This window comes from Bufo bufo, chromosome 10 (genome assembly GCF_905171765.1).
Source record: "Bufo bufo chromosome 10, aBufBuf1.1, whole genome shotgun sequence".
Lineage (NCBI taxonomy): Eukaryota > Metazoa > Chordata > Amphibia > Anura > Bufonidae > Bufo > Bufo bufo.
This window is the reverse complement of record NC_053398.1, coordinates 111094189-111114073: the sequence shown is the minus strand read 5'-3', so window position 1 is coordinate 111114073 and position 19885 is coordinate 111094189. Positions and strand designations below refer to the sequence as shown.

Genomic DNA, 19885 nt, shown 5'->3' with positions numbered 1-19885 from the left:
AGATCTGCTGACAGATGCTATTTAAAGGGGGTGTACCACTAAAAACACTTATGCCTCTATCCACAGGATTGGGGAGAAGTGTTTGATTGCAGGGGCTCCAACTGCTGGGACCCCCCAACGGTCATGGGAACTGGTGTCCGCAAACGCCCCATGAGAATGAAGTGGTGGTGTGCATGTGTGTCCACCGCTCCGTTCACTTCTATGGGACGGCGAGTACAGTGCCACTAAAAACACTTATCCCCTCCCATCCACAAGATAGGGGATAAGTATTTTATTGCCGAGGCTCTGACCACTGGGACACACAGCAATCGCAAGAACGGGTGTCCTCAAGTGCCATCAAACTGGCCGATAGTAATCCAAAGTGGGCTTTGGTACTGGCTAGTGCCTCGGTACCAAAGCCCACTTTGGATCCCTATTTGAAAATATTTTTAAATGCGTAGATAGGAATACCGTAGTAATTCAGGCGTTACGAACTTCGCCTACACGGAACCAATACATTTTAATGCTGTACGGAAACAGAATTAAAAACTAAGGTTTTGAAAGAATTGACTTCAGCTCTTTGATCCGAAGCTAGATTCGCTCAAGCCTATCAATAAGGGATATGCATTGGCCATAGACCAGTTAAAGATAATATAGCTGAAAACGAGATATATTGTATGTCATGGTGGGGAAGGAGGGAGGGGGGATATATCAAGACTGGTCTTGATCTTCCTGCGCTGGCGTGAGAGGCGCCTGATTTATTAGTTGCATCTCTTTATTAGGTGCATCTCTGCCCTGCCGTGCGCCAGAAACTACAGCCTACGCCAGCTACAGGCTGGAGTAGACTTCAGCCATAACTTCTTTCTAGTAAATGCGGCGGCGCCATTAAGTCACGCCCCCCTTCTGTTAAGCCACACCTTTTTTTCTCAGCAATTCACGTGCGCCATAATGTGTGACTTTTTTTTACGCACAAAAGCATTGATAAATTCCCCCCCTTTGTTTCCTCCTATTGATTCACGGAAAGGACCAAAAAATCCCATAAGACACAAACCATCTGCTCTAAAAGGGGAAAGTTCCTTCCTGATCCTAAGTGGCATTCTATACATTTATGTACATAAGGATTTTTATTATTTTCTTCTAAAAAATTATCTAAATTTTTTTTTTCTGCTGTCACCAGCTCCTGAAGTGACTATTCCACCGATTCACAGCTTTTGAGGCAAAGCCTTGTCGCTTCTGGAGACTGAACTTTTTCTTATCCAGTCGGAGGCAGTGCCCCCTTATCTTTTGAGGGAACTTTACATGGAACAGTTTTTCACCATAGCCCCCTTAGACACTTCTTCTCAAGACTAAATAACCTAAATTCTTTTAATCTTTCCTCATAACTAAGACCTTCCATGCCCCTTATCAGTTTAGTTGCTCCTCTTTGTACTTTTTCCAGCTCCAGGACATCCTTTCTATGAACCGGTGCCCAGAACTGAACTGTATATTCCAGATGAGGCCGCGCCATTCATTTGTCTAATTCCAATCTCTCCCTATCTTATGAGTCCATACTACTTTTTCTATCCATCAGTCTTCTGCCGGCCCTAGAACCAGCTGATTAATGGAGGTCATGTACTAATGTTCTACGCCAGTTTATGGGTGCAGAAAAATGGCACATTTTGTCACAAGTGCAGTTTGGTGACAAAATTTGCACCTTTTTAGCTTTTTCAAACACCGTTGCCACCTTTCCAAAAAGTGGGCATTAGAAGTAGGGACATAGGCAGGAGCTCCATGGCCTGACTCATTTAAAAACATTTGCTTCAGAGGTAAAAATTATACCAGAAATCTACTTCTGCCCCTGGTTATAGTAGTTTTCTGTTTTGATGCACAGACAGCAGAAGATGCCATAAAGTAATTAAGAGATGCGCGCCTCTTGGTAAATTGGTCAGATCTTCTGCCAGTGTTTTTTTTTACTAAGGCTGGCGTGTGAAACGCTGGTCTTTAGTAAATGACCCCCTGTATGTTGTCAGTTAGTCTATGATCTACACTCCTAATGAATCCGGCTGTTCCTGGGAAGCAGCGAGCTGCGTGGAAAGCAGGAATGTAACATTTACTTACCGGGTAATAGTCCGCTACTGTTTTGACCTGCTCATAGTCATCAGCTCTGGCCAACTGGGCCAATCCTTCAGGGTACAATTTACCGCAGTGTGGGAACAGCTTGGCACGGTCTTCTTTTGAGAGCTCAGTGCCAAATGAATTAATTGTAATTATAAACGCCCGGCGGTCAGCTTCAAACTGTAGAGAAAAGGGAGATCATATCATGAGGCTTAAGGGCATCCTATGCACATTGCACATTTCACAGACTGTAATGCAATGCACAGAGTTTTCTGCCTACGATAGTTATTCTACATTAATCTCGACCTTCCCATGTCGTAAAATGTTCTGTGTAATATGTGCATCATCGAAAAAGGCCTAAAACAGCATATATAACAGCTGGACAAAAGATCCCACGTATCAAAAGGGATTTCAGAAGGTCCAGAAAGATGTGGAGAAAATGCAACAGATGCAGGGCTGGTGGAATAATGGTAAGTACATAGGATGGTTGCGGGGGCAGGGGGGGGGGGGGGATGTACATAGCTTCTATCAGTATCATGAAAGGCTCAGCGTTGGGCGTGAAATAGCCTTATACTTAGCAAGACCTGCGGAAAGAGAAACTGATACTTTGGCAGAAAAGCTACTGTGGAAAAAAATTGATTAACAACTGCAGGATCAGACTACATAAGGTTCATTTGTAGTCTGTAACCATGGAGACACCTCATTTTCTATGGAAGTGGTTTCACCAAAAAGTAGATTTCATTTAATTAAAGAAGCACTTTCACAAAAATTTGTATTCTCTGACCTGTTAGAAAGGTGCATGATGTAAACTGTAGTAAAGGTAATCTTCTTACCAGTGACTGTATTTGTGAGTTACAACCTCCCTTCTGACCCTCAGCTGTGTCATGTGACCAACACTCTGACTTTCAAAATAACATCTTATGTGTGCACAGGAAGTCAGTTTCTCTATGTTTTCCTATGGGAGCCCTAATGTCATCTCAAGAGAATGAATGGAGAAGTAAGTGACTTCCTGTCCTGTGTCAGTTGGAATTCAGAGAGTTTGTCACATGACACAGCTGAGGATCAGAAGGGACGTTATAACTCACAAATACAGTCACAGGTAAATAGATTAGCTTCATTACAGATAACATCATGTAGCTTTCCAACAGGTCTGAGAATGAAAAATTTTGTGGGAGTGCTTCTTTAAGTTTTAATTTTTCTTCAATATAGATACAATTTAACAAAAAAATACAGTTGCCATTTTCTCAATCATGCTGCAAAATGAACGCACTCTTCCCAAAACTTGAAGCCATAATAAGAAGAAAGAAATATTCCAAGTTTTTGGTCCCTACCTCAAGAATGGGACACATGGCATCTGCGGTTGTGCCTCCGAGGCTTTTACAGAATTTGTAGAAAGACTCCAAGTAAGCCTAAAAAATCAAAGAGCAATTCATAACATGTACAGCTGGGAATCTCAAATCTAAAAGGGCAGCCAGCCATATATTCCCCTATTCATTTTAAGGGACTCTGTCGGCGTGTTGACCCTGAAAACGGATGGCAGCGCTAGATAGGAGACCTGGAACGCTGTTTAATTACCTAACTGTTTTGCCCGAGTCCAGCTCGGGCAGTGGGAAAAGTAGCTAACTGGAGGGAGAGGGGCAGCTTTAGATGCTGCTTTCTCCTGAATGGTAGCAGCTGGAAACATGCAACTGGTCTTGTTTGAAAGCTGACATTCCACAAAAGGACAGCTAAAGTGCAAGCAACAGAGGAGAAATCACTGTTAGGAATCGGGTCAGGAATAATCGCAGGTAGAACCTGATTTTACTTTCATTTTCAGCTGCATTCACAACATCCCGATTTCTATCAGTGATATCTTCCACTGTACTGAACATATTGCTGGCATTCTGGTATGGTACCAGTTGCATGTTTGTAGCTGCTACCATTCAGGAGATAGCGGCATCTAAAGCAGCCCTCCCCCTCCAGTTAGCTGCTTTTCCCACTGCTGGAGTTGGACTCTGGCAAAACAGTTAAGGTACTTTCACACTAGCATTAAAGTTCCGTCATAGGGGCTCAATACCAGGGAAAAAAAGCATCCGTTTTGTCCTAATGCATCCTGAATGGAAAGCATTCCGTTCAGTATGCATCAGGATTTCTTCAGTTCCGTCCCTTTTACGGTATTTGGCCGGAGAAAATACTGCAGCATGCTGCGGTATTTTCTCCAGGGAAAATTCCGTAACACCAGTTCCGTTTTTATGGATGACACCGGAGAGACGGAGCCGGTATTTTAATGCATTTGTCAGACGGATCCGCATCCGGATCTGGAAACAAGTGATCTTTGTTTGCATGCGGATTTCCGGATCCGGCAAGCAGTTCCGGCAACGGAACTGCCTGCTGGATTCTTCAAAACACTAGTGTGAAAGTACCCTTAGGGGGTTAAATATCGCTTTGTGTATGGTTTTAGTAACAGCATGACTGGGAAGGAAGTTTTAATCCAGTAAGTGTCGCTACAGCAGGTGTCACAATACTGAAGTGTCCTCAACTCTCTGCTGTAAGACCTCCACAGCTTCTCCTCTCTGCTCTTGAGTGACAGCTGTAGAGGAGATGGATACTACAGTCGAATCTCGAGCAAATACACTTAGGCTCTTAGAAAAAAAATTGCCTCTCAGTAATGGACCAAATAAACCAGTCCTAAAGAAGTGATCGACATCTGTTGCTCTAAAGGCAGAACATGTGTTGGCCAATATTCTGTGGAAGGACTAACTTATCGTATAAAGGAAGTTCTTTCAATAACAAGTAGGCATTAAAACATGTCTATCCAAGCAGTTCTCTAAAAATCTAAGAGTAGGCACACCATAACTTAAGATAGAAGTGATGTGGCAATAAAAAGACACGTGGAACCCGTGGGACTATAGCTAGCATGGGTAATCCACGTTAACTATGTTACAGCTCAAGACCTTGTCCAGCAAGTCGTGAATGGTCAAGTAACTAGTTAAGGAATGCTTCACGTAACCTCATATTTTATTCTTCTTACACTTTTCTGTTTACTCGGCTGTAGCAGTAACATGCTTGTATATCCCCGTGACCACTGCAGCCAATCTTTCCGTGGTGTATTGGCGGGTTTACACAGTCCGAGTGTCGATGACGAATGCTCGTTGCTGATAATCTAAAGGTCTAGTCTAGTCTAGAGGTGCAACCGATCACCCGAGGAACGAGCGAAATGCTTGTTCATCAGGTGAAACAGTCTTTTGTGCAAGCAAGTAAATTATTATTTCTGGGCAGCAGATTGTGGTGTCTAAACAGCGATCTGCTGCCCAGAAACAATGCAGCTTCATGAGGATGACCAATCGTCGCAATAGCGACCCCTCGTCCTAATACTGTGGTGCGCTTCACCCCCACTGAATAAGCAGCCAGTTGTCAGAAAGACAACTTCCTGATAATTGGCCGCTCCCCGTTTTGTGTAAATCCACCATATGGCTTGAGCCTGTTGAGGTCGTGGTTGGTTGCGATGGTCAAGTAGGTACAAGAACACCTCAAGACTACAGCCAGGTGAACAGAGACCATCAGGGAGCACTGGAGCAGCAGGGAATTTAATGGGTAAGTAATGATCATGGTAGCAAGTTCTAGCACCTTCCTCGCCCAAGCACTAGTAGCATTGTATAATTCTGGCAGCCTAGCATCATATCATTATTTGGATACTGGAGTATAAGAATTTATCAGTGCTATGTGCAGCAGGTGTCTTTCTACAAACCGGGCAATGTCGTACAATATGAAGTAAATGGGTTCTGAAACTTGGTCAATTTCCACCACATTTGACATTTCTTTGGATACTGCTAATGACACCTAATACACATGTTGGTAGATGTGAGGCAGAAAGCGAGCACTTTTAGGGTATTTTTTTTCCAAAAGGGTACTATGTCAAGATGTGGTTTTCTAGGCTTCATTGTAATGAACATGGAAAAGCCAAGAAACTTTGACTTTTTGGTTTTTTTTTATCATAAAGCCCAAGTCTTTAAAAGGGAGAGGTTATTTGTACGCACCTTGTAAAGTGTGTTCCTGATTATTTCAATGTTCATTTCATCCAGATCTTGCTCTGATATGCAATCCTGAAAGAATGCAGCTAAAAAAAACAACCAAAACAAGTAATGTCCTTAATGCAGATCAGCGATAAGATAACTAAAGCATTAAATCTTTAGTTGTGAGACACTAATTATTATGGCTACCAAATCTCCAAGATCTCCACTTCCAGAAATCACTGATGGCTCTACAGGGTGAATGCTCTCTAACTTGTATGAAACCAAAATGATGGAAGAACTTTGAAGTTTCTCATTGTAATTCTAACCAAAAAATGAATTGCTCGTGTGCAGACCCAGCAAGATCACATAGGAAAAAAATGTCAGAGGGGTAGTTCCCCTAGCCTAAAAGGGAAAGATAGCAGATGGAAGGGGGTGAGGGTTACCGGCAGGGGACTTTGTGTTCCCATGCCTGAGATTTTCTTGATAAATGATCATTCATATACGGTAATATTGAAGATACTTTGACCTGTTCTGGTTCATGATCAAAAGATTCCAAGCAGGGGACCCTACTCTATGACATCCATATGGTATAACAGGGCAGGAGTTGGCTCCCAAAGAAAGCTCCATAGAAGTCATAGAAAAGGGGCCAATGAAGTGATATGAGAACCAACAGCAGCTCCAGATATGGTATAGGACATGGACAGTCAATGTTCTCCGGGCAAAATCTGCAGTTTGCTAGGGTTGTAAGACGAGAAAAGGTACTGCCTTCCCGAGCCAGTAATGCAGTATATAAAACTTACCTAAAGGAGTGTCAACGAGTATGGCATTGTATAGCTCTGCAGGTGTCTGGGCTATGTTTACAGCTTCCATCTGTTCAAAGCTGCCCAAGGGGTGGCACTTGGGCACAAGCTCAGAAATTGAACGCTGATGCAAGGTCCCGGTAATCAGCAGGATCACATTGTCAATCATATAGCTGTACCTGGTTAGAAAGAAGACGAAGAAGAAGAAGGTTTCAATGGACTCTCCTTATACTGGCTGTGCCTCGACCATAGGGAAGAGATGGAAAACTTGTAGATTCAGCAAGACAAGTTTTAATCAAGATCATTAAAGGAACGATCCCACTTCTGCAAATAGGGCTTCTCTTGTACTCTGTGTGCACAGCTCCTGCGCAGTTCGATGTGTCTCCATGGTTACAGACCACGATGCGTGTGATCTAGAAGTCTTTGGCCACTTCCTTACTTCTGTCGCTCCTACCGTCTGTGGGAAGCAGAAGGGAGTGGGACGACCGCTAGATCAAATTACACGCGGGATATTTTTTGTCATTTGTAACCATGGAAACAAATAGATCTGCATTGGAACGGTTTACACAAAATGGTATGATGCTTTTAAATCAAGAATATTTATGAATATAAGAATTGTAGGTGAACCCCCAGTCAGAAACCCAGATGCCAATCCCACCCTAGAATATTACCACTTCCAAAAAAAAGGAATAAGTATTGAGGCATTTCCAGAAATTAATGCATCCCAACCTGCTGCTACGTTCATTTTGGGAGCCCCACGTAGTTCGGGGTCCCAAAAACTCGTGATCGGTGGGGGTCACAACAGTAGGACCCCCACCAATAGTTATCTAATAATATCCCTTTATGTGCAAAGGAGAATAACTTAGCATTATTTTTAACACATGTACCGGTAAATCTAATAAAATGATCAAAAGACAGTGTTCTACACAATGAAATATTAATGAAATGGCTGCACCACTCTTAAACGTTTCGAAGCTGAATGGTTCTTTGACCTAGTACACCAAGAAGATCCTATACTTGCTTATGCTACAAATTCCTTCATCACAAAACGTCTTAGCCTTATCCTCATATAAAGAAAATAACTGGTAAAATAAAAAAAAGCAGATCATTCCACCTAAGTAGAAGGCAGCAGGTAAACCCGTGGCCCTACGTACAGCACCCGGACGTTTCGACACCAGCAATTACAGAAAAACAAGAGCGTTGTCAGACAGATGGCAGACTAGTACTCCTTCCCGCAAGAGCGAGGACTCACGTTTCAGCATTTGGAATACAACCCATGCGCATCAGAGAGAGTTTATTTTTCCGTAAACATGAGAAGGGAACATTTGTGCTTGTTGACACTGAGCTGCCAACATCGATATCCGTTCCTAAAGAGGAAAGCTGAGCACAAGCGCAGGCAGAGAGCAAGCCCCTCTGGACAAACAACAGCCTATACCAGGAATGGTGAGACAGTTTGTCAATTCTGGCAAATAGGCAGGGTGACCTGAATACAATGCCGGGAAGGAATATGGCGGCATGGCTGGACAAATACCAGACACAACCCGAGGCACAGTGCCCTTTATCTAACTACATAACCCGGGGTACCTTCACGGGACGGAACCCACTCTAGATAGAAGGTGAAGCTGTGGAGGAAACATTACACAAATCCACCACAACAAATCCTCCATTAGGCCAGGTTCACATGCGTGGAGCATCTTCTGTTGTAGGAACAAGAGGTGTCTACTATTCTGCTGGTCAATACAGCTCTGTACGCAGCAGTATTTTGTCCTGTTTGTTTTTACGGAATCCCTCCCAACGAGGATGAGAAAAAATGGCTTCTTCCTCATGAAGCTTTTACCTTCCGGTGGAGGAACTTTGCAGGATAAGAGGCTGAACTGGATGGAGGTATGTATTTTTTCAGCCTTACAAACTATGGGGGTCATTTATTAAGACCAGCATTTTAGACGCTGGTCTTAAAGCCCCATATCTGGTGGTGGATCCGCCGGGGTTATGAAGCGGCGCAGGCCTCTCCATAACTTCCTACGCCTAAAACAGTTGTAGAAAATGGTAAAAGAGACGGGCCTACCGACCTGTTCCCCGCCCACTTTTTTAGACCTGGCGTGAGCGGGGAAAAGTTGCAGATTGCTGAAATATAGGTGTATTTCGGGTTCATAAATGACCCCCTATGCTACTATGTCCTCTTTTTTTTTTGTAGGCATATACTACGCATTTTGGAGACGGAACATCCCCTTCGTCAGGTTCACTGGTAACTTACTGGAATGAAGAAACACTACTGTACAAGTGATGTGCAGCGTCCGGCCACACCAAATTCACTACTAAAAGCCAGTGCTACTTTCTTCTTGGGTAACTTTAAGCCAAGAAGGAATTCATGAAAAGCAAAATGAAAGGCAAAAAATAAAGCCTAGAGGAAAGGGGTAAGGTGTTAAAGGCATCTTAATAAATTATATATACACACACATTATGAATTTGAATAGAACAGTGGAGAAAAGGTGGAATATGAAACAATCCACCTCCACAAGATACACTGGTGTTCGTGGGAATGGTTTATTAAAAGAAGATTAATATGATTTTGGATTAAAGGTGTTAATCAGGAATTTGATATTGACCTATCCCCAGGATAGGTCATCAATATTAGATCGGTGGAGGTCAGACTCCCACGACCAGCTGTTTGAAGAGGCGGTTGCTCTGGAGAGCGTTGTGGGTCTCTTCACAGCGCCGTACACTGGATAGTGGCTGCGCATGGTATTGCAGCTCAGCCTCATTCACTTGAACGTGTGTAGGCCACGTAACCAATGTACAGTGACATCACAGTTGCTCACTGTTGATCATGCTGATGTCCATTGCCCTAATGTTTAGAAGACTGTTTTTATTGATATACTTCTTGGAGCACCGAGGGGCCGGCCAGAGCCCTCAGAGCAGTTTGTTTACACCCCTTTAGCTTTTGTCCCTCCCCTTTCCGTGGATTGGCCAGGGCTAGACATCTCATGTAGTCCTGTCTTCTTGCGCATGCGCCATGCCTCCTGGGCTTGGCACTTGAGCAGTGGATCTTCTGCTGCCAAGGAGCACAGATTCCTGAGTGATGAAGTTTCGAGACCTGCCCTCTCACGCCTGGGAGGGCTCTCCCGGTCTCAGTGCTTTCTCAATCGGGATCTGCACTGCTTGGAGAGCAGCAAGAGATCCACTGCACAAGCGCTGAGACCGGGAAGCATGGCTCAGGCGCAAGAAGACCAGACTACAGGTGATGTCTAGCCCTGTCAATCCAGAGGAAGATGGAGGGAGAAAAGCTGCAAGTGTGTAAACAAATTGGTGCTCCGATGGCTCTAGCCAGCCTCTCGGTGCTATAGGAAGTTTAGCTCATATCAATAAAAACATATCACTCGTGTATCCGGTGATATGCGGCACCTTTACACAGGCCGATGAGAGGGAATGAGCATTCATAGGAATGAGCACAATATTGATAATTGGCATGTACAATGCAGCTTTAAACAAGATGGTGCTAGAGCGAAGAGAGAGTGATAGGAGAGATAGGATAGACAAGGAAATACTTTCTCACCCTATACGATGTCCATATGCTCTAATATGGCGTATGGAGAGAGACTGTCCCGATTTTAAAGGTTTACTAGGTTTTTATTAGCACAAAAAAAGAGGGAAAAAACACTACTGTGATTTCGGCAGAAACTCACTCTTTGTTGACCTTTCCTGGCAAGAAAACTTTAGTGGAACAGAGTGAAAGTGTGCGGCCAAAACAGGAAAAAATAAAAAATAAAAAGATGATCTCGGATGACAGTCTCGCAGTGCAGGATTTAAACAAATTTACGTTTCTTGAGATTCTCAGTCCTAGAGATAGGAGAGGTGAAGAAGCGATCATGGATTGCACCCAAGAGCTCTTAAAGGAACACTTCCATAAAAAGGTGTTTTTTTTTTAGCATGTCTCCCTCCCGAAAATGGCACTTGTTTATTGTAGATTTTGAATTTATGTCTCAAACAAATAGAGTTGGCGCACAAAGGTGCCTTAAAGGAGTTGTCTCACTTTAGCAAATGCCATTCATCATGTAGAGAATGTCAATACAAGGCACTTACTAATGTATTGTGATTGTCCATGTTGCCTCCTTGCTGGCTTCATTCATTTTTCCATCACATTACACAGGGCTCGTCTCCAGGAGTTATGACCACCGCTGCAGAGGTGACGGGAGCTGCTGTGCATGTGTGCCCATGCATACTCACACGGTGACGGCCACCAGAGAGGCATCACTTTTTCCTAAAGTGTGCAAGCCTGACCACAACTGCTGGATTACAGAGTGGTCATAACCATGGAAACGAGCAGTGTATAATGTATAAGTGGGAAAATGAATCCACCCTTCCCTCTGAGATGATCTAAACCCATGCAGAGACAGGAGGAAGGTCTGTGACCTGCCTCCTTTCCATGCACACTGCCTGCTCTACCATACCAGCTTCCCCAGTCATCTAGAGCAGGGATGCCCAACCTGCGGCCCTTCAGTTGTTGCCAAACTACAATTCCTAGCATGCCTGGACAGCCTACAGCTATTAGAGCATGCTGGGAGTTGTAGTTTTGCAACAGCTGGAGGGCGGCAAGTTGAGCATCCCTTATCTAGAGTATATGCAGCTCTCACTTCTATCACTTCACTCTGCGCATGTAGGGTAGATCGAGACTAGAGCCACAATATTGGTCTAACTGCATTCTAGATTGAGAAAGAGCCTCCAGAAGCGGCCTCCCGTCTGCAGCCACACAACCTGAGCTGGACTAGTGCACAAAACCTGTTCTGCTTGAATGAACCCACTTCCATCTCATCAGTGGTGGTGAAGGGACTATATACAGGAGGACGTAGCAGAAACTAACATGAAATGTGATAGGATGGTCTTACCATGGATAGATTAGTCAAACCTACTTGAATTGTTTTTATGTAGAGGTAAGCAGAATCCTGGGCAGACGGGCGGCTGTGATAATGGTGTTTCTTTTGGACTTGGCAAATGCATTTGACACTGTCCCTCACAAACATTTAATTGTTAAAGTTAGGTTAGAAAGGCCAATTTCACACAAACATACTCCGTGTCAGAAATACGCTTCATGTGTCAGAAGTATTTCCAGTCCTGAATGCTGTTTCTTTGTCATGGACAAATTTCATGATGAATTATAATGCTGTGTGTTCCTGCCCGACCTCAACTCTAATAAGCTGTACTCCCATAATACCATCAGTACAAATCAGAGTTGAGGTTGGGTAGGAACACACAGGATTATAAATCATCATAATGCCCTGGGTCCATGTCATAGGAGCAGCAATCAGGACAGGAAATAACTGACACACGGAAGGTATTTCTCGCACTGAAGATGTTCATATGAAACTGGCCAAAGCATAGTTGGTAACTGCATTGAAAACTGTCTCAAGGACTGTATCCAGAGAACTGTGGTCAATGATTCCTAATCTGAATGGACCCTAGCTATAACTGGTGTACCAGAAAACTTCAGTGCTGGGTCTGCTACTGAACTTAGAAATTTATTAATGATTATGCAGGTACAAGGGCTTGCTCAAAATATTTGCGGTGAGGAGTTACATTTGTAAAGTCATTTAATTCTGGGAAATAACAGGTGTCAATTTTGGCTCTTATTTAAGGTAGGAGTGTGGCTAATGTTACACATGTTGGTTATAGTGCATTTCCTTCTGAAATACTGGGGAAATGGGTCATCCCAGATATTGTTCTGATGAAGAACATACTTTAATTAAAAAGTTCATTGGAGAGGGAAAAACTGAGAAACAGAGTAAATTATAGGCTGCTCAGCTAAAATAATCTCTAATGCCTTTACGTGGCAACCAAAACCTGAAAGACATCGAAGGAAGCGGGGAACTACTTTTCAAATGGATCTAAGAATAGCCAAAATAGCAAGAGCTCAACCCATGACTACCTTCAGAAAGATCAAAGAAGATCTGATGTTACCAGTGAGCCCTGCTACAATCAGAAGACAAAAAAGTGAAGCCAAGTTAAAAGCAAGAACTCCTCGCAAAATTCCACTGTTGAAAAAAATTTAAAATGTCCTGAATAGATAAAAATTTTCCAAGGAACACACTAACTGGCCCAATGAGCACAACATTTTATGGACTGATGAGCGAGCACTCCATACAGTATTAGAATTTATTGGCTCCGATGAGCGGAAGTTATTACTTTCCCGAACTCTGTTTCAGCTCCAATGTACCACTTGGAACAGAAACATAGTTCAGGAAATGTTATTTTTTTTTTGTTACAGTAGAAATCAATTTATAAATTTTTTGCGCGGAGTCTCGTGAGACTTACCGAAGTAATAACTTCAGCTCATCGGAGCCAATACATTCTAATACTGAACAGGGTGCTGATAATACCAGATTCCCAAGTGATTTCAGAGACCAGCATGCTGCACACTGGAGGAGGGACTAAAAGGTTTAAACTCCCTCTCCTACTGTGTCCTTCCCCCATACCATGTAGATTGTAAGCCCTCACGCGCAGGGCCTTCTCTCCTTCTGTACCAGTTTGTAACTCTTCTTGTTAATGCTTAGTGCAATTTTTCTGTATTATGTATGTATACTCCTTTTCATATGTACAGCGCTGTGGAATGAAGGGCACTTTAATAATAAATAATAATAAGAACTCTGTGACACACATACATTCGGGGAACTCCACCTAGAACTGTATCCTAGGTAGGATGCAAGTATTGATTTGCCCTATCTCTTGTAGACCATGGGTTGTCAGTCATGTGTTATAATGTGATAAAAAGCCATGTGTTATAGCATGTTCGACTGAGTCTCATCCTATAATATTGCATATTTAGGCTACTGATGTATTTACTTTATATTCGGTATGTGATTTGTCTGTTATCTTATATTTAATCACACTTAGTAAATATATTTATTCACATAGCCTGCATAAGATTATTCATTCTAAAATCTTTTGAACTCACGTTTTGAAACAGTTTGAATATTGAAATTCTTGAGGAGATTATGTTGCCCTATGCCGAAGAAGAGAACAACATCTTGGTTACAGACAAACAGGATTGAGGTAATGGAGTGGCCCCCAGCCTCAATCCCATAGAGAACTTGTGGGGTGGAATAAAAAATATGGTTTATATGAGGCAAATCTTAAAAATGTAGAAAAACGGAATGGATGGAATGTAGTCCAATCGTCCAGGACTGGAACACCTGTTCAGAGAGGCCAGAAGTTGGTCGACTCCATGCAACACAGATGTCAAGCCGTTCTCAGAAACAATGGTTATGCCACTACATATTAGTTCAGTAATTCAAAGTTAAGTAAAATCTAAAACATTTTCTTCAGTTTACACATAAAATTTTTGAGTCTTAAAAGAAAAATCCTGGCAATGCCATTTTTTTTAGAACACCCTAATACAGTGATGGCTAACTTTGGCACTCCAGCTGTGGTAAAACTACAACTCTATAGAAATAAATGGAGCATGCTGGGAGTCGTAGTTTCACCACAGCTGGAGTGCCAAGGTTAGCCATCACTGCCCTAATATTTTTTTTTCTTTACTTTCTAGACCGAAACAAACTAGAGAAATTTGGTTATGGTTTGATTTGGAATTTAATGTGCAGTATTTTCATGCATTTGCATTTATAGAAATAAACGTTAATAATGATTTTGCTTTTCTTTTTTTTTTAACTCGCTATTTATTTATTTTTTAACACTACTGTACATCACCTCAGGATAGATGAAGCGGATGGACAAACCCCTACCCCTCCCCCACCATTCTATGTCTACCAACCAGGACAAATAACCTCATTAGAAAATGGTTTATGAACTATTGACTCTTCCTTTCTGTTTTCCGTATGAAAAATAATGAGAGAAAACCTTTTATCTTGCAAATGCAGCAGGCACAAGGTCACCAGCTTTCCTAAACCACTTTTTTAAAAAAAAAAAGGCAGAAAGAAAGAAAAATAACCATAAGCAATAGAAATGAGGTCATTTAACACTAAACAAGAGTCAAACACAAAGTTCTGTTTTCAATCACACGCGGGAATACTAGTTCATGTTCTGCATCACAAGCGATGTTGAAATCACCATATACAAGATGAGGGAGCCATCAGGATAAAATAAACACAAAGCAGGAGGTAGATTTCGTTCTCTAAAAAAATTATTGTATTCACTGCAATTACTTAACGGGGTTGTCCCATGAAAAATATTCTACATTTTTCAACCCAGCACCTGGATCTGAATACTTTTGTAATTGCATTTATTCAATAAAATGTATCTGTATAGCGCCACCTGCTGTTTATTTTTCTTCTTATTTCTTTGTCCTGCTCACTGAGAAGGCCGCACATGCTCAGTTTCATTCTTCAACTACCTCCTGAACTGTGATAGGGAGAGCATGGACACACCTCCTGAGCTGTGATAGGGAGAACATGGACACGCCTCCTGAGCTGTGATAGGGAGCGCATGGACACGCCCACTGAGCTGTGATAGGGAGAGCATGGATGAGCCCCGTTAAATGCAGCAGAAAAGACCCTCCCCTTGAGCGGTCAGCTTGATATAAATTTAGCAGAGCAATGAATGTGAAGATCTCTGGGTCCATGTGAGGTACAGGGCTGGTTCTAGCTTTGTTAGAAAGAGATTGTCATGTATTATATGATGTCTGATTTTCAATTTTTACATTAGTCATGGGATAACCGCTTTGAAGTGGTTTTCTCAACTGGAACACTGATGGCATATCACTAGGATATGCCACTAATGTCAGATAGTTGCAGGTCCCAGAGGAACCCACACCTATATCCAAAACGAGACCCCCGGGGTGAGTGGACCGCAGCTAGGCATGCCCGGCACCCTCTATTCCTTTCTATGGGACTTGCTCGGATATCTCCAGTAGGCCCAAAGAACTAAACGGAGAGGTGGTCGGTCACGTGCAGTGCGTTCTGTCAATTTCTAGGGGACTTCCAAAGACAGCTGAGCACGCTGTCATGTGGTGTGCTCCCCTTCACTTTCAGGGGCCCGTTCTGGAAACTGAGAAAGGTATAGAAGGTACCACGCATGCGTAGCTGTGCTCCACTCACTCCGGAGGTCTCGCTCTGGAGAGGGACCCACACATATCTGACATTGGTGGCATACCCTAGCGACATGCCACCAACCCCTTTAACAGAAATATTTTGCTGATAAAATGCTAAAGACAAGGAGATGGGGATAAAGATGAGCTGTCACCTCTCCTGCCATGTCTGATGCAACTACTTACATCCCCTGAATGAATTACCAGCAGTTTGAAATGAAGGTCCAGATGGGTGTTACCATTTAAGGATGTGTCCCTACACAGTCTGACAGTGGCAGCACTGATTGGATAGTAGCAGAAACACAACCCCAACTGGTTATTCCCAGCTGGACCTTAACTGCAAACTTTTAGCAAATCATTCATAAACTAGCAGGAATAATAAAGGAATGGCACATCATAGAGTCCTGAGAATAGATGCAACAGAATTGTTATTACAAGAGGGATGCAAGAAGTTACTAAAACAGACATGTATGGAGAGGTGACGGGTCCTCTTTAAAGAGGATGTGCACTTTGGACATTCCCTTTTTTTTTTATAGGGGGATTAAGCAGAAATTGTTAAAAATTCTCCAGTAGTGCTACCTTCCCAGATAAATTGCCTAGGGGCCGCCACCTCCCGATTTATTTAAAGGTTAGTCTATGCTTTTGTTATGCTAATGAGAGGTTTGGTCACTGCAGAGTGGGCTTTCAGTCCAAATTCTCCTAAACGTTGAGACCCTGTATGACGAGACAGATCCTAAACTGGTTTAGTGCTGAACTGGCGAGCAATTCCAGCTGCAGTGTTGAACCGATTGCACTCTGAGATTCTCCCCATTATCCTGTCCTCTTTTGCGTTTGTCTTCCTTGGATGACCAGCCTTCTTGAAGGAGTCTGTGACGTTGCAATATTCTAGATTTCACAGATTTGGAATGACCAGCGTCTCTTGCTATGAATGATGGGGTCATCCCTTTGGCCTTCTTCTGGACAACCTGCTGCCAGCTCACCATCTTAGTTAGGCTGCCATTTAAATAGGGTTTGTCAAATAATTATGGGAAATTAGCACCAAGTACCAGATTAACACCAAAAACTGGGAGGTATCTGAAAGCGTTCTCTAAATTTCATCAGTGTTCTTTTCAAAATATCTCATTGAAGTTTTTATATTGTGCTTCAGAATAAACGTACCTCATGAAATATGCCTAAAATACTGCTCTTTTACGCCTGTTTGCATAATATACAGTATACGGTTACTTTTAGGAAATTGTATGTTGTTCTCTACTTTTGATCTCCAGTGTAGGTGCAGGTCCCAGAGGTGGGACTTACACCTATCAGACATTGGGGACAAATCCTAACAATATGCCACCAATTTTTAAGATGGGAATACCCCTTTAAAAATGAATGAGGTGTGAACAGAATGGCCCACCTGTTGTTGCTATGCGCCGTGACACGTTTGCCAAAGGCAACGTGTCGTTTATGCAGCATGTGTGTGCACTGCTCCTTTTATCCTGGTTCTTTCCCTGTCTGGTGCTGGAGGGGTTAACTACCTGGCTGCATGTGGCCACTTGGCTTATATTGCCTGTGGCCTGTAGACTGGAGTGAGTTGTCCTCCAGCCTTTGTTGGTGTTGGAGCTTTGCTCCTGACTGGCTTATTCCTTCTGCCCAGTGCTTGAGGGCCACCTTGTGGAACATCAATGTCTCTTACCCTTCAGTCCCTACCTTCTCTTGTATATGTTTGGTGTGGGTTATGTTCTGTGTGTGCTGTATGTCTAGTTTGGTGTTCTATGTTTGATCTGTTTGGTGTATGTTGTTCAGCATGGTTGATAGACATTTCCCCTGTCACTTGTGCCTTCGGTGAGAGGTCCCCTGGGTTCCCCGGAGGGGGAACCACAAGTCAGTGCGCAGCTCTGCCTGGGGCCGCCATGCATCCTGTCCGCATGGGGGTCCAGGCATTGACTGGTGTGCTGGATACCTGTGTGTGTTTGTACTGTGTCCTGTGAGGTGAACGGGTTCTAGTACTGTTCCATGGGGTCCAGTCGTCGTTGTTGCAGCGGCAGGTAAGTGCGTGTTATTCTTGGCCCTTAGCTGCCGTTCCAGTGGCTGTTCTCTGCCTTTTCCTTCCTTGCATCTAGGCTGGTTGAGACTCCTGTTCATCAGTGTCTTGGAAGAACAGGTCGTCTCACCCCTGCTCCTATTCCAGGGATTATCAGGGCATCTCAGGGTCTGAGGTTCCTGGGTATGAGCCGTCCTACCATCTGGGTCCGCTCATACGGTTAGGAGTCAGGGCGAAGATTAGGGAAGCTCTAGGAGGTGACCTGCTCCCCTTTTCCTGGTGTCCAGGCCTAGCTGCTTCCCTGTTTACCCACGTTATACGGTGGGGAGTTTTTCCCCACTCCCTATTGTGACACCACCATTTCACCTTGTCAACTTTGATTATAAAATCCACTCTGGATACCATGTCTCAGTTTTGGAAAGAACACATAACGTGTAGGTCATTTGGATGAGGGCATTACGCCATAACTCACAGTCAAGGGTTTTAAGTCATACTGTCAGTATTTCAAGTATTTTAGACTCACAGAACCCTCGTCTTTGGGCCATTGAACATAAAAGTCCTAATCCCTCAGTTGTGGATGTAGAAGCAGCGGGAGACCATGTCCTGCCAAAGAACAGCTGCTTCCTTTTTGTGGTCCTACAGGCCTTGGAAATAGAAACCATTAATTATCTGACTTGGCAAACCAAGACAAGTAACTTGGGTTAAGGAGAAGTTGCTCGATAGATGAGAAAACCATTTGTGCCCTTTGCTTTGTGTTACTAGGCAGTAAAACCACTGGATCATGAGGCGATGCCGTGGAAAGCCGAGATCACTGACACTGAGGACAAGAAAGGGTTATGCACGTATATTGTTTAATTGTAGCTATCACACGGGACCAAGGTCTCTGCGTGTGAGGAATAGCAGAATTGTAAAAAATCTCAGCTGAGGAACTCACGCACCAAACGGTGGCTTAAGTGGGAAAATAGGAACAACTTGAATTTAAAGGGGACCTGTCAACAGTATTATACACACTCAGCATGGATCCATGTAATGAGGGGTTTGTACTATACTAGTTTTTTATGTCGAGTAGTCACAAGTTTTGTTGCAATCGCGGTTTTAAAAGTTGAAATGAGGGCGACGCATTTCGGAGTCGAGCTGCCTTCCTCCTCAAGTCACTGAATCGTGACGGCCTGAGGAAGGAGGCAGCTCTCCCCCAAAATGTGTTGCCCTCAATTCAACTTATTTGTTATAGCTAGAGTTAAAGGGGTTGTCTCACTTCAGTAAGTGGCATTGATCATGTAGAGGAAGTTAATATAAGGCACTTAGTAGTGTATTGTTATTATCCATATTGCTTCCTTTGCTGGCTGGATTCATTTTTCCATCACATTATACACTGCTCATTTCCATGGTTATAACCACCCTGCAATCCATCAGTGGTGGTCGTGCTTGCACAGTGTAGGAAAAAGAGTCCGCCTCTCTGGTGGCCGGAAGCACACATAGGCTAGTGCTTTTTCCTATATTGTGCAAGCACGGCCACCACTGATGGTTTGCAGGTCGGTCTGTAACCATGGAAACGAGCAGTGTATAATGTGATGGAAAAATGAATCCAGCCAGCAAAGGTAGCAATATGGACAATAACAATAAATTGGTAAGTGCCTTGTATTGACTTTCTCTACATGATAAATGACACTTCCTGAAGTGAGACGACCCCTTTAAGCGAACCTTTTAGCAGCTTCAAGTTGGTGTTCTGGGATTAAGTGTATTACGTAATGGATTCCATTCTCATGGAATCCATCACGTAATTCAATGCCGGCATGCCACATAATACAAGTGTATGGCCAGCTCCGAGGGTTCCGTTCTGCTGGCCTTACACCTGTATTATGACGGCATGCAAAGCAGAATGCCTCTAAAGGCTGGCATTGAATAACTGATTCCGTGAGAACTGAATCCATTACATAATTCACTTAAACCCGGAACCCGAACC

General features: G+C 43.3%; 1 protein-coding gene across 1 annotated transcript in view; it reads right to left on the bottom strand.

The window, feature by feature from the left end:
• Positions 1-19885, bottom strand: part of ATP6V0D1 (ATPase H+ transporting V0 subunit d1) — an 81659-nt gene that overhangs the window by 13588 nt on the left and 48186 nt on the right. Inside the window, exons 3-6 of the mRNA XM_040409067.1 lie at positions 6866-7044; positions 6090-6169; positions 3405-3482; positions 2077-2253 (exon numbers count right to left, since the gene is read on the bottom strand). Of these exons, the coding sequence (XP_040265001.1) occupies positions 2077-2253; positions 3405-3482; positions 6090-6169; positions 6866-7044 (514 nt within the window). The remainder of the gene's footprint in view (positions 1-2076; positions 2254-3404; positions 3483-6089; positions 6170-6865; positions 7045-19885) is intronic.